Source organism: Bolinopsis microptera, chromosome 3 (assembly GCF_026151205.1).
Source record: "Bolinopsis microptera isolate Bmic1 chromosome 3, MBARI_Bmic_1.0, whole genome shotgun sequence".
Classification (NCBI taxonomy): domain Eukaryota; kingdom Metazoa; phylum Ctenophora; class Tentaculata; order Lobata; family Bolinopsidae; genus Bolinopsis; species Bolinopsis microptera.
This window is the reverse complement of record NC_087074.1, coordinates 496,659-510,385: the sequence shown is the minus strand read 5'-3', so window position 1 is coordinate 510,385 and position 13,727 is coordinate 496,659. Positions and strand designations below refer to the sequence as shown.

General features: G+C 38.8%; 2 protein-coding genes across 2 annotated transcripts; both read left to right on the top strand.

Annotated features, from left to right (window-relative positions):
* The first annotated feature begins 5,072 nt into the window (after window positions 1–5,072).
* On the top strand, window positions 5,073–9,027 carry LOC134813105 (rapamycin-insensitive companion of mTOR-like). The gene has a single exon (XM_063820786.1). The coding sequence runs from the start codon at window positions 5,093–5,095 to the stop codon at window positions 8,609–8,611; it is 3,519 nt and encodes a 1,172-aa protein (XP_063676856.1). The 5' UTR covers window positions 5,073–5,092; the 3' UTR covers window positions 8,612–9,027.
* Window positions 9,028–9,194: 167 nt separating this feature from the next.
* Window positions 9,195–12,536, top strand: LOC134813107 (vacuolar protein sorting-associated protein 18 homolog). Its single transcript, XM_063820787.1, has one exon. The coding sequence runs from the start codon at window positions 9,195–9,197 to the stop codon at window positions 12,096–12,098; it is 2,904 nt and encodes a 967-aa protein (XP_063676857.1). The 3' UTR covers window positions 12,099–12,536.
* The last annotated feature ends 1,191 nt before the right edge of the window (window positions 12,537–13,727 follow it).

Sequence of the window (13,727 nt, the reverse complement as noted above, 5' to 3'; positions counted from 1 at the left end):
AAACTCAAGTGATGGACAGAAAGTCATACACCAAATGAGCATTATATTTTCATTGTTATAAATTTGTTGATTCTGTAAAATTTGCTAAAATTTAATTTCTTGTTTCATTGAAAATTTCTTGTTTCATTGAAATTAAGTGTTGCAATTGGCAAAGCACAATACATTGTTACCAATCTGGGCCTCAAAATTCTGTCTAATCTCTTATTAGAATATCTTCTATATGATCCGTAGAACATATCCTGAAAGTTTTAGGGTGTCTGCTCTAAAAGTGTAAGAAAAGATAATTTTTAAAGATTCGATTGCATGTGTTTCATTTCTCAACACTACATCAGAGACTATGAATGTAAAATATGGAGTTCCCCAAGGTTCCATACTAGGCCCTCTACTTTTCTTATTATATATGAACGACATAATAAACTGTTACAAAGGCGATGAATGCAAATTTGTGCTCTATGCTGATGACACAAATATATTTATCACTGGACCGTCCAAAGAAGCAACATACTTGAAGGCCAATAAAGTTCTTGATTTCGTATGCAAATTCATGAGAAGTAATCTCTTACATATAAATATGTCTAAATGCTGCTACATACATTTTCTACCTGCATACGAATCTGATGAAACCTGCACCAGGGTTAGGCCGTATGCCAATGAATATGACAAATCACAAGGAATATTTATAAATGGATACAAAATTGTCAAGGTTAGCAACACCAAATTTCTTGGTGTAGTAATTGATGAAAAACTTAGCTGGGGCCCACATATAGAATATCTAAGAAAAAAAATTAGATCCACTACAGGAGCACTTAACAGGATTAAACATTCAGTTCCAGGGGAACACTACCAAAAAATATACTCTGCATTATTGGAATCACATCTTGCTTACGGAATAAGTGTTTGGGGCTCAGCCCTCAAAGACCAACCAAACGATAAGCTGTTCATAACTCAGAAACGTTGTATAAGAATCCTTTTTGGAGACCTAAATGCATACCTCAACAAACATGCCACTTGTGCACGAGCCAGACCTTATACAAAACAGAGGTTAGGAGCTGCTTTTTTCGAAAAAGAGCACACCAAGCCCATTTTTAATCGACTAAAATTGCTTACTGTTCAAAACTTGTACAAATACCACTGTATATCTGAGATATTTCGAATTATGAAATTTCGCACTCCATACTCGTTGTATTGTACTATAGACTCATCAAAACGTGATACAAGCAATGTCATAATCCTCCCAAGAAAAACCAACACTTTTCTTTATATAGCCTCCAAATTGTGGAATTGCATACATAAACGGATTCTAAATGAGAATGGGGAAATCCTCACTACTTCTGTATCTTTGGTTAAATTACGCTGTAAAAGTATCATCCTGGGATCTCAATCCATCAACAATAATAACACCTGGACTTACCACAACTTTCACATCCCCCCTCACTCAGTCACAGACCAAACCAGTTCATCACTCACTCACCAAATTGCCGACCCAATATCTATTGAAGTAGCGAAAATTTTCTAGACAAATGACATTTCGATATTATTGCTGCAGCAGATACAAATACCAACATTATTATATTCCCAAACGTTTGAACCTTTAAATTAACTAGGAAAGTCAATCCTCAACTTGACTTTTACTGTTTTAAACAGATATGATGATATTAACTTAACTTATTATTATTTTTTTACATACTCCTTCTTAGTGTGGTGACTGGGGTCCATAAATACAGGGTGGGCCAAAAGTCAGTACCCATACGTTGGCCTTTACAGCTCAGTCACTGAGTGCCTAATTGAAATAATTCTTTCTGGTATAACTTAGTACCACCACTGGTTCGAGGAATTTGTCAACTCGAAAAATATTCGTGTTCATTTTTTTCGAATGAAGATTCATTTTCGCATTTATTTTATAATTTGGATAGTCGGATCGAGCTAAATTTTATTGAATTGTGTTTGGCCATTCGAATTACGTTTGTCCTGAAAAAATTAGAGTTATAGCTTCTCAGATGACCGAGATATTCATTACGTGTGATCAGGTGATTGGCTTACCTAATCACGTGATAAGGTGACCCCGTTAACTACCCTGTTAAACATTATGGGAATCGTTAAGGCTGCCCAATTAAGGTGTCGTGTCACGGTGTCACATAATCACCCAATCAATTTTGCTAACGAGATACACAAATCGCTTGATAACTTCGTCATTTCTAATCCGTTTCACATCATTATTTCAGATCAGATGCAAAATATAATAATCTGCCGTCTCAGAAAAAATTAGGCGTCCAACATGTTCAGAGAGAACAATATAGGTGTTTTAATATTGAATGGGCGTGGTTTAAAATGTTCGAATTTTCAAATTTTGGCGACGGAATCCTCGAACAAATAGGTACAGTATGCCATTTGAAAAGCAACAACTCTCAAATATAAAAGACGGCGGAGGTATAAGACCCAACGTATGGGTACTGACTTTTGGCCCACCCTGTATAACAATACAAGCTGATAAACCAAAAAGAACAACTGGGGTAGGTAGGTAGCCCTGGTGGGTGCGTAAACTTTACGGTCTGCTCTCTCCAAGATCAGCCTGCTTCTCCATTTTACCGTGAAGCCTAATTTCTAGTTTTTATAAAATATACAATGCAAGTGCAGGTTTACTAATCTTAATCTACTTAACAACTCATTAGCCCAAGTCACCATACCCGTAGTATATTCCATGGTAATAGAAGAGCTTTAAAGTTTTTCAAATTGTTGCTATAATTGATTTAAATAAAAATTTGTTGTTTTCTTGAAATTTGTTGTTTTCTTGATCGAAATTCACTCATGCAATACAATTACACATGAGCGCTGACCTTTGAACTTTGACCGGCGATAACTTCGGCTAGAAACAATATTTTTCCATGGGATCAAAAGCAGCTGACCAATGAATTAAATTTATCAATCAAATCTTCTATTTAGTGGATATGATAAATCGATTATGCTACTTTTGTTGAGTCGTACGAATGCGTGTTCCAAGATACGTACAGCGCAGGTATGTCATTCAATCAAGTTATTCTCACATGATTTTCTCATTGAAGTGCCTAATTACAACATGTTTTTTTCCTGCCGTGACTTTCTTGTGAAACTCGATTTTGAGGTAGTAGTTGAGAAAAAAACTGGGGCCCATGACTTTACTTTGGGGGGGGGGGGGGGGGGGGGAGGTTTACAAATTGCCAATAAGCTTACAGAGGTTTACAATTTATATTGATTTATGATAGTAAAAATTCTTCAGGGCATCAACGTCTCAAGATGTCGCCAACTTCCTACTAGCTCTGCAGCCCACTCTTTATTCTTTCTACAACTACATCCACTGAACTGGGCACGGTTTTAAGATGGGGATTCAGGCCTCCTCAGCCCAACCTAGTCTGTGACATTATAGATGCAGGAACATAACCACCAATAACAGAGCCATCAGTTTTAACTTATTTGCGAGTTATTCTGACCCTTCTGAAAACCCTGATATGTCATTTGATACTGAGCTGTGTATTGGACCGTTGAGAACATATAATATACAGCTTTGAGTGTATGATGATAAATCAGCAATCTGTAATAGGGAGCCACTGATAGTTGCTGTGTCTACATAGTGACTGGGCTGTCAGCCTTAAAGGAGAAAATATACCAATTTACTGATCTCGTGGGAATTACATCGAAATCATATTATCACCCTGTCCTGAACTGGGCACGGTTTTAAGATGGGGATTCAGGCCTCCTCAGCCCAACCTAGTCTGTGACATTATAGATGCAGGAACATAACCACCAATAACAGAGCCATCAGTTTTAACTTATTTGCGAGTTATTCTGACCCCTGAAAACCCTGATATGTCATTTGATACTGAGCTGTGTATTGAACCATTGAGAACACTTATATACAGCTTTGAGTGTTTGATGATAAATCAGCGATCTGTAATAGGGAGCCACCAATAGTTGCTGTGTCTACATAGTGACTGGGCTGTCAGCCTTAAAGGAGCAAAATACCAATTTACTGATCTCGTGGGAATTACATCGAGATCATATTATCACCCTGTCCTGAACTGGGCACGGTTTTAAGATGGGGATTCAGGCCACCTCAGCCCAACCTAGTCTGTGACATTATGGATGCAGGAACATTTAAACCACCCTTCTGAAAAACATTCAAGAAGCATGTCTATGCATGTACACTGCACAGAAGGAGCATTGCCATGCTAGTTTGTGGACACGCTCATCAGTGGAGGAGCATTGCTATGGATTGAACTTAATAATACCAAATAAAATAATACCGAGAACTTATCGTTTGACTTATAGATTTATATTACATTTTTAAATTGCAAACAAGTAAATTTATTGTTTAATGATATATTTTTATTTTGTTACTTATTTTGTGTCACTGCCTCGACTACTATAATTTTCAAAAATACCTTTACAGATTCCCTTTTTGAATAGATTAAATTACTTTGGGGTCTTTCATATACAACGTAAGTAGGGCCGGGGTTTTTAAATGCTTGTTCTAGTGTCATTCCTCCATGATAGCTCTGTATAATAATGGTCACTGAGGGAAGTGTAGTACAGTAAGACCCCGAGTTTGGGGGAAAAGAAACATCCGCAGTGAATCAGGGTTTGCGGTAAATCAGGGTTTTGATTGTTTACATTATGCATGGTAAGCTTTATTTGGGGAAAGGAGATGGCTGCGATAAATCAGGTTTTGCGGTAAATCGGGGCACAGTAAATTGGGGTTTTACTGTATGTGAATTGTATTTCAAAAAAGTTTTAGTGGCATAGCATACTATACAGTACACAGGGTTATCCAAAAGTCTGACCTAAACTTACTTTGTAAATAATTCCTAAATGGCGCAAGATAATTCATTTCTGTGACAACATTTTTTGAAGTAGAAGTTTTATGGTTCTGTCATAATGCTCGATTATTTTCTGGCTAAATATGGAAACAAAAGTGGATATATTTCAATGAATAACGAAAGTGTCGGTTGCTATGGAACCTGCTATCTGTAGAGTTACTTTTGTACTCAGACTTTTGGATCACTCATACTTTTTATCTCTGTAATAAACAGTACTAACATATCACTTCGTCAGCGGTACTATGGTTGAGCTGTCTGATCTTCATAAGATTCTAGATCAGATCGCAGACTCGAACGCTCCGGACTCCTCTGTGTCATGTCTACAAACCGACTTCGTAAGAATCATCAAGACTTATGGCGACAAGGTGTTTGAACAGGTTGATCCTCATGTGGTCTTTGAAAAGTTGGCCACCCAGCTCACTTCTCAAGTACCCAAAATCAGAGCCAACACTTTTCGATGTTTTACGCTTAGCCTGCCCAATATCACTCACGAACATGTTCAAAAATTGAATATTGACCTATTTCTCGTTCGGGCGATTGATACTGGAGGTGGAAAAGATGGAAATGAGGCTTTGGAGGGGGTCGAAGCTCTGAAGTTTATCTACAACCTTGCTAAGTATGGGAAACTTCCTAAAGCTATCTTATTTTGTTTATTGTCACTGGTTAGGACGACTACCAATGAAAACTACAAAAAGTGTGCTACTGCTATTTTATCATGTTATGCATTATCTCAACCAAGCTCCTTCATAGAAAGTGGAGGTATTAAATGTCTCTTGGAAGCCATTGCTATGGGAGGGGAGTATCAGGAAACTGAAGTCCTCTGTCAAGTCTTCATGTATCTGTTTAACAATGTCACCACTAGAAACTTCGTTCATTTGCGAAATGATGTTGGTTTCCTTGTTGCATCTCTGTCTGACCCCTATTTCATCTTGTTCGAGAAGAAGATGGAGAATAAGAAGGAATGTGATTACGTTGAAGAACGTGAAATATGGCTAAATGGTTGTAAAAATGCAATTCTTTCGCTTTGTCGTACTTGGCCCGGTTTGTACACAATACAGGTGGTCTTTAAGGAGATGATGAGCGCACTTACCCGACCATTTCCTAAAATCCAGAGGACTGTAGTCAACTGTATCTACGACATGCTCAACCTCAAACTACCCTCTAACTTGGAATCATTTGAGAAAGCACTCAGTTCCATCATCGATTGGCAACAAAACCCAGATTGGGTAATCACAGAAGACTGGGTTGTTGGAGAAGCTGAGGAGATCTTACCTCCTCACCACATTGAACGACCAAATCTAGTCGAGATATATCATGCCACACTCTTAGCTCTGTTTCTTTCTGTAGATCCCAAACTTGACTCTGTTACCCATGTTGCTATCAATGGAGAAAAAGAAGAGGCAATTCTTGCTGCGATTTTGGTCGGGGAGCTGCTTCACCTGATCAACAAGTTTGATCTTATTTCAGAGCAACACATAGCCCACATCCAACCACTGCTAGTTGAAGCAGTTGCTGTTCACAAAGGGTTTGGAGTTGAGAGTTCTCAATGCATAACAAAGCTTCTAAATCATAGACAACGCCAAGCTCAGGGTCCATTCACATTATTGAGCTATCAACTTACATTGATAAGAGAGAGGGTTTTGAAGTTCAAGAAAGGTTACTACCCTAGCTATCAGTTCAGACATCAAGAACGAGATGAGCACGAGGAGAGACAACACATCCGGTTTATTGAAAACACTAAAGTCTTTGCAGAGGAAGATCCTTTTCAATGGGACTGGAAAATAATTGCTTCTGTGTTGGAGTTAGGATTCTTCCGAACTCAACAGATCGATGAAACTTGTCAAAGATTTCTAAAGAAAGTAATGGAGCCTTTTTCCAGCCGGTATATCCTGACAATGGTGCATTACTACGATGACACTACTGGTCTTGGTAATAGTTCCATCTATACAGGAGTTGGAGTTACTCTGATGAACTTGCTTTTAGAGATTGGTTGTTCAGGGATCGAGGAATTGAAGAATTTAATTCCAGAATTTTTGAGTAATATGACTGTTGAACTGAAAAAATCCAAAGTAGGATCTGGCATATTTTCTGCATCTAGCCTTCGTTCATCTTTAGTAAGTGATTATTTCTTTATGATAGGTACACTATACTCTGATGTGGAAGGAAATAAATATCTAAAGAACTCGAATATCTTCGAAACGTACATTGAGTTGTTTGAAAAGTCACCTGACAAGGACACAATAATGAAGTGTGTTCTGGTCAGTTTGCTGTACGGTAAAGAGAACATTACTGATGCTATCTTTAGCACAATTCTCCACCGTGGATCTGTGACTATCCGCGTATTTGCTATCAAATTCCTCAGGACTCTTATCAGAACCGGTTATCAGAACTTTGAAAAGTTCATCCTACCTATGCTTGTAAGTCAGCTGTATGCTTACAACACCTCAGATGCCGAGGAGATTGTTGAAGAAGCACTAACTGTTCTAACAGAAGCTTGTCAGGATCAAGAGTGTTTGGAGCATTTGTTCAACATGTTTCCTGCATTGATACATCTCGGCGACAAAGGATATGAGCTAGTCCTGAGGTTCCTTTCCATTCCTAGGGGCTTTCAACAGTTGTCTGAGCTGGGTTTTGTTGACACTGAAATGGAAAAGTGGAAACGTTATAAATGTTTAGAGTATGTGAGGAAAGTGGAGACGACATTGCTTGAAGCTCTTACAGGATTCAAACGTGGTGACCCTACTTTCCGGTCTAACGAATTAAAGTTTCCGGAGTACTGTTACACTCCAGTTCATTTATACGGAGAGCTGTCTCAGTTTGATACTGGAATAAAGAGGCTCCAAGATGAAGGTGTCTTTACTGAGCTTGATAAAATGTTGAAGAGCTCGGATATTTTAGATATTAAAGCAGCTGCCTGGGCGATTGGTCATATTGGTGCATCATGTTATGGTTTTGCTAAAATTTCACAATTTGAATTTGTCGGTAAAATCTTCAACTTGTCTGATTCGCACGACAATCTTAGTGTTAGGGGGACATGTGTCTATGTATTAAACTTGATATGTAAAACTGAGAGCGGGTGTGCAGCTATCGAACAGTTTAAATTCACTGCCAGTAGAAGGGATTTTGTTCATCACTTCAGCATTTGTCAGCCAAATAACAAGAAAATGAACAGCGCATTCTCACCTGCAGGTCCTGGTCTGCCAGAGATTGTTGGAAATCGTCAGAGGAGTTCCACATTGCAGCCACCTAGACACAAGACACACTCAAAGAACCGAAGTTTAGGGGAAACACAGCTCAACTTTCTTATCCAATCTGCTGGTAACCCTCACGCATTTGACAGTAAAGAAACCCAACCTGGCGAAAAGATTGGTCTCTGTATCTCTAATGATATCCAGAAATTCTTCACTATAGAGGTCGACTTCAGACGACCTGCTTTCCCTGAACTCAGCGTAGAGAAGCCTGAGGACAAAGACGTGACTCAGCTGCTGAACCTCATTACATGTCTCTCATCAACTCTGCGGGCAAGTGCCTACAGTGCTGAACTTGAAGACCTGGCTAAAACTAAGAAACAGCTATTTTCAGATTTTAGAAACTATATAACTGTCCACGAGCTGATGTCTAGATACAAGTATAGGCAGGGTGCTCGGAGGTTCATACATAAACTATTCGATACTGCTGTTAAATCATCATCAGCAGGCTTCATGATCAAGTCACCCTCCTTAACTTCCATCGGCAGCACAACAAGTGCAGCATTGTCCTAGCATCCTCTCAATTAACACTTTAAATGCTTTTTTGATTTTATTTTTGATTGATGTTTGACTTAATGGGATAATATTTCAACTGTTTTATAAGTTTTTACATCAAACTCTTATTTTAGGTGTGTGGTTATTTGAAGCAGGTTTATTAACTTTATAGTGGATCTTTCGATACATTTATGGTAGAAGGAAGCGTACGTCAACTGCAGTGACTGCGGCAACTGTAGACCATATTTTAAGGATCTTAATGGTTTCAAAAATGACTAATTCTAATTAATGAAACAGTAAGTTATGCCCAGCCGCCCCGCCCCGTATAGTACTTCAGTTTTATTATTGATTTTATTTGATTTGATTTACTTCTTTGTGTGAATGATATATTTTGTTTTATTATGCTTTGTTAAATTTGTGTACCGATTCCTACAGTTTGACGTTTCCTTTTTTAGCAATTCAAGATTTGAATCCTACTGGAAATAATTCCGTAACTTTAATTTCCTTCGTCATAATATGTATTAAATACCTGAAGCTGTAAAATGTGTTAAGTGTAACACACCCGTATAGTACTTCAGTTTAATAATTAATATTCAGGTTCATGGCCGGGCTGTGGAATGAGTACCAAGAAGATGAGCGGAGTTATGAGTCTGGCAGCCGAGGCAGCAACAGGGAAAGTTCTTTCAACACATCTGTCATCAATTTGAAGGAGCCAGTAGATTCTATTGACAAGCGGCCAATCTTTGAGAAGGAGGACACTTATGTTAAAGAAACAGCAGCCATAATAAAGTTAGCCACTGCTAATAGGATACTAGTTGTGGGGCTATTGAGCAACAAAATGAAGAGATTCTACACACAAGCTACCGAGCTGGATGATGTCTTAGATATTCCTAGACCTGTTGGTGATAAATTTCATAACATTTTTCTGGATCCAACTGGTAAACATTTGCTCGTTTCTATGACTTCTGGGGAACTTTTTTACGGCTTCTATGGTAAGCAAACCTTATGGCCATGCTCGAAACAAATGAAGTTATCTGTAAAGATTGACTCTGTTGCCTGGAGTCAAACCAAGCAAACTGATATTGACACCAAGGAAATTCTCATAGGCAATTCGCTTGGAACAATTTATGAAACTAAGCTTAATCCTTCCTCTGATAAACAACTTGTTGCATACTCCAAAATACTTTACAATTTAGACAAACCAGAAGCTATTACAGGTCTCGTTTATTTTCATGAAAATGGTGATCCGAAACAGAGGACCGTCGTTATTGCCACTACTCCTACAAGAATATATCAGTTTTTTGGCAGACTGAAATCCAATGAACAATGCAAATTTGGTTTTATCTTTGGCGAGAATAGTTTGCCTGAGTTCAAAGAAAACATTGAATCTTTGGGTCTTATGGCTGTGGCGTACATAAAGTATCCTCAACCTCGCTCTCTTGTCTGGATGACAGGCGTTGGGATTCAGTATTCAAGGATTAATATCGACTCAGCCTCTTTTGACGAAGAGACTGTTTTGTCAGAAAATAAACTGACCCCATTCACTGACAAAGGTATTCCAGTGGCTATTGGTGTCTCAGAGTTTCATTTATTGCTTATGTATGAGAATGGTTTTGAGGCGAAAAGTCTCATAAATTGGAAACATGTTCATTATGAGCCCTTGAGAACTCCAGGAGGAACTTACAATACTCTTGCTCTCGATCCAATGGACCAAAGTAAATTCTTCTGCTCTGCAAAGCAAAGCATCATCAGATTTAAGATCCACAAAGAGGATCGTAACGTCTGGAGGATGTATATGCAGCTTCGTAAATTCCAAGAAGCAGAGAAATACGCTGATGGAGATCAGACTAAACTTTTTGAGATTGCTAGCGAGGAAGGTGATTATTATTTTGAGCAGAAGTACTACGATGATGCTGCTCAAACGTATGCACTTTCACATAGATCATTTGAGGAGATCGCACTCAAATTTATCAATGAAAGCACCACACCTGCTCTCATGAACTTCTTGAGATCAAAACTGGATTCAATCAACAACTCCAACAGCCCAACTCAGATCTGCATGCTTGTCGTTTGGATTGTTGAACTCTATCTAAGCGAAATTAGTAGTTTGGAGAAGCAACAACAATCTAGTGAAGAAGAGTGTGACACTGTCCAGTCTACTAGGGCTGACTTAAGGAACTTTCTTGGCAATGAGTTTGTTAGCAGGAACATAAAGAAGAATAAGCCTATTATCAAAGTGATCCAGGAGATGATGGCTAGCTATGGCGACACCTCTGATATGATATACTTCGCTGATCTAATGGAAGATATTGAGAAAGTAATAATGCATCACATTCATGATCAACAGTATGCCTCAGCTCTAAATACCCTGCGGAAACGGAGGAGTCCTGAACTGTTTTACAAGTATACCCCTACACTTATGAAGTACATCCCACGAAACACAGTAGAAGTGTTGGAGCAGTTTGGAAGACATCTTGATCCCAAACAACTGTTACCTTCCTTCATCCATTGTAAAACCCTGGATCAGAAGGAACAGGCTCTGAAGTATCTTCAGTTCGTTGTTTTCAGCACTAAATGTAAAGATGAAGCTATCCACAACTTTCTCTTATCCCTTGTGGTTCAGCAAGACGATGAAGGTTTGCTCCTTGAGTTTTTAGATAAAACTGATGCAAATGTAGATAGAAAATATGCACTGAGACTGTGCTCAGAGCACAGGAAATGGAAAGCATGTTGTTACATTTACACCAAGATGGGGCTTTATGAGGAAGCAGTGAAACTAGCCCTAACTAAGCTGGGAAATGTCCACGAAGCGGAGAAAACAGCGTTGGAAGCCCAGAGTTACAGTCGCCCTGAACAACAGGAGATGATAAAGAAGCTCTGGTTGATGATTGCAAGACATGTTGTGGAGGAGGAGAAGGATATTAAACGTGTAATGGAAGTGATCAACAGAGCTGAACAGGTGTTGAAGATAGAGGATATTCTCCCATTCTTCAACGACTTCTTTTACATTGACGACTTCAAAGATTCCATCTGTAAGTCTTTGGAGATCTATAATCAGAACATCAACCAGTTGAATGATGACATGAAGGACGCTACTGATAGTGCTGAGAGAATACATAATGACATAGATAATCTGAAACGTAAGAACTGTGTGGTGGAATCCTCCAAGAGTTGCTACCTCTGTGATATTCCCTTGCTTACACGCTCCTTTTATGTTTTCCCCTGCAGCCACATGTTTCATACTGCCTGTCTTGTCAAGGAGATAACTGGTTATCTTTCCAAGAGAAAGGCTGAGGAAGTGTCTCAAATTTACAAAGTTTTGCTAAATCTGAAGGACGAAGATCAGACGAGAACTGAATCCTACCGGCGTGCAAAGTGTGAGCTGGATGAGATGATAGCGGAGGAGTGTCTGATGTGTGGAGAGTACATGATTCAGAGTATAGACACACCCTTCTTACCTCGAGATGAGTACCTGTTTGAAAAGCTAAGGTCGGAGTGGTCTTAATGCAGGCTCAAACCTTTTGTTTATTGAATTTTAGATAATTATCGGTTGTTGATCAACTTACATATTTTGATGCATACCTTTTTATTTTTGTACTTGGATTTGATTTTGATGATGAACTGGTCGGATTATATTAAAGATTGAAGTTTATTTAGTTGTAAAGTCATATGTTGGATAAAGACTAGAAACTGTTGATGCTTTGTTTGAATATTTTGATTTTGTAGTTAAATTATCCACAATTACAAGTTAATAGCTGAACTGTACTCTGTAGTAACTAGTAGTAACTACTAGTAACTATAGGAACCATAGTAGAAAGGTGTTGTTATTCAGCTGTAAGAACTGAACATATTGAAAGTACTAGTGTAACCCGTATAGATTGTTCAATTATTCTTGTTTATATTGATTAGTTGATTGAATACTCTACGATTTTTGTTTTTGACAGTTTATGCAAGTATTATTCGATTAATCAAAACTATCTTTTATATAATTTGCCAAACATAACGACTGTAAATCTTCAATATTCCAATAGTGTGAAACCGTTAATTTATGGGAGAAATTTATTTAGAACACGGAGATGGTCCACTTTCAGAAAATTGTGATAAATCTGGGAACCGGGCACGTGTAATGTAAATATAAGATATAGAAAGTGTGATGTATAATATTGTATAAAGTCCCAATACTAGTGTCTCATTAGTACATGTTGAACTGGTGTAGAGGGGCGTGACTGTACACTACACTGGAGTATTGTACTGTCTCATTAGTACATGTTGAACTGGTGTAGAGGGGCGTGGCTGTACACTACACTGGAGTATTGTACTGTCTCATTAGTACATGGTGAACTGGTGTAGAGGGGCGTGGCTGTACACTACACTGGAGTATTGTACTGTCTCATTAGTACATGGTGAACTGGTGTAGAGGGGCGTGGCTGTACACTACACTGGAGTATTGTACTGTCTCATTAGTACATGTTGAACTGGTGTAGAGGGGCGTGGCTGTACACTACACTGGAGTATTGTACTGTCTCATTAGTACATGTTGAACTGGTGTAGAGGGGCGTGGCTGTACACTACACTGGAGTATTGTACTGTCTCATTAGTACATGTTGAACTGGTGTAGAGGGGCGTGACTGTACACTACACTGGAGTATTGTACTGTCTCATTAGTACATGTTGAACTGGTGTAGAGGGGCGTGGCTGTACACTACACTGGAGTATTGTACTGTCTCATTAGTACATGTTGAACTGGTGTAGAGGGGCGTGGCTGTACACTACACTGGAGTATTGTACTGTCTCATTAGTACATGTTGAACTGGTGTAGAGGGGCGTGACTGTACACTACACTGGAGTATTGTACTGTCTCATTAGCACATGTTGAACTGGTGTAGAGGGGCGTGGCTGTACATTACACTGGAGTATTGTACTGTCTCATTAGTACATGTTGAACTGGTGTAGAGGGGCGTGTCTGTACACTACACTGGAGTATTGTACTGTCTCATTAGTACATGTTGAACTGGTGTAGAGGGGCGTGGCTGTACACTACACTGGAGTATTGTACTGTCTCATTAGTACATGTTGAACTGGTGTAGAGGGGCGTGGCTGTACACTACACTGGAGTATTGTACTGTCTCATTAG

Excerpts from the sequence above, each read along its gene's own strand:
- LOC134813105 (XM_063820786.1), top strand. The coding sequence starts at position 5,093 with ATGGTTGAGCTGTCTGATCTTCATAAGATTCTAGATCAGATCGCAGAC.
- LOC134813107 (XM_063820787.1), top strand. The coding sequence starts at position 9,195 with ATGGCCGGGCTGTGGAATGAGTACCAAGAAGATGAGCGGAGTTATGAG.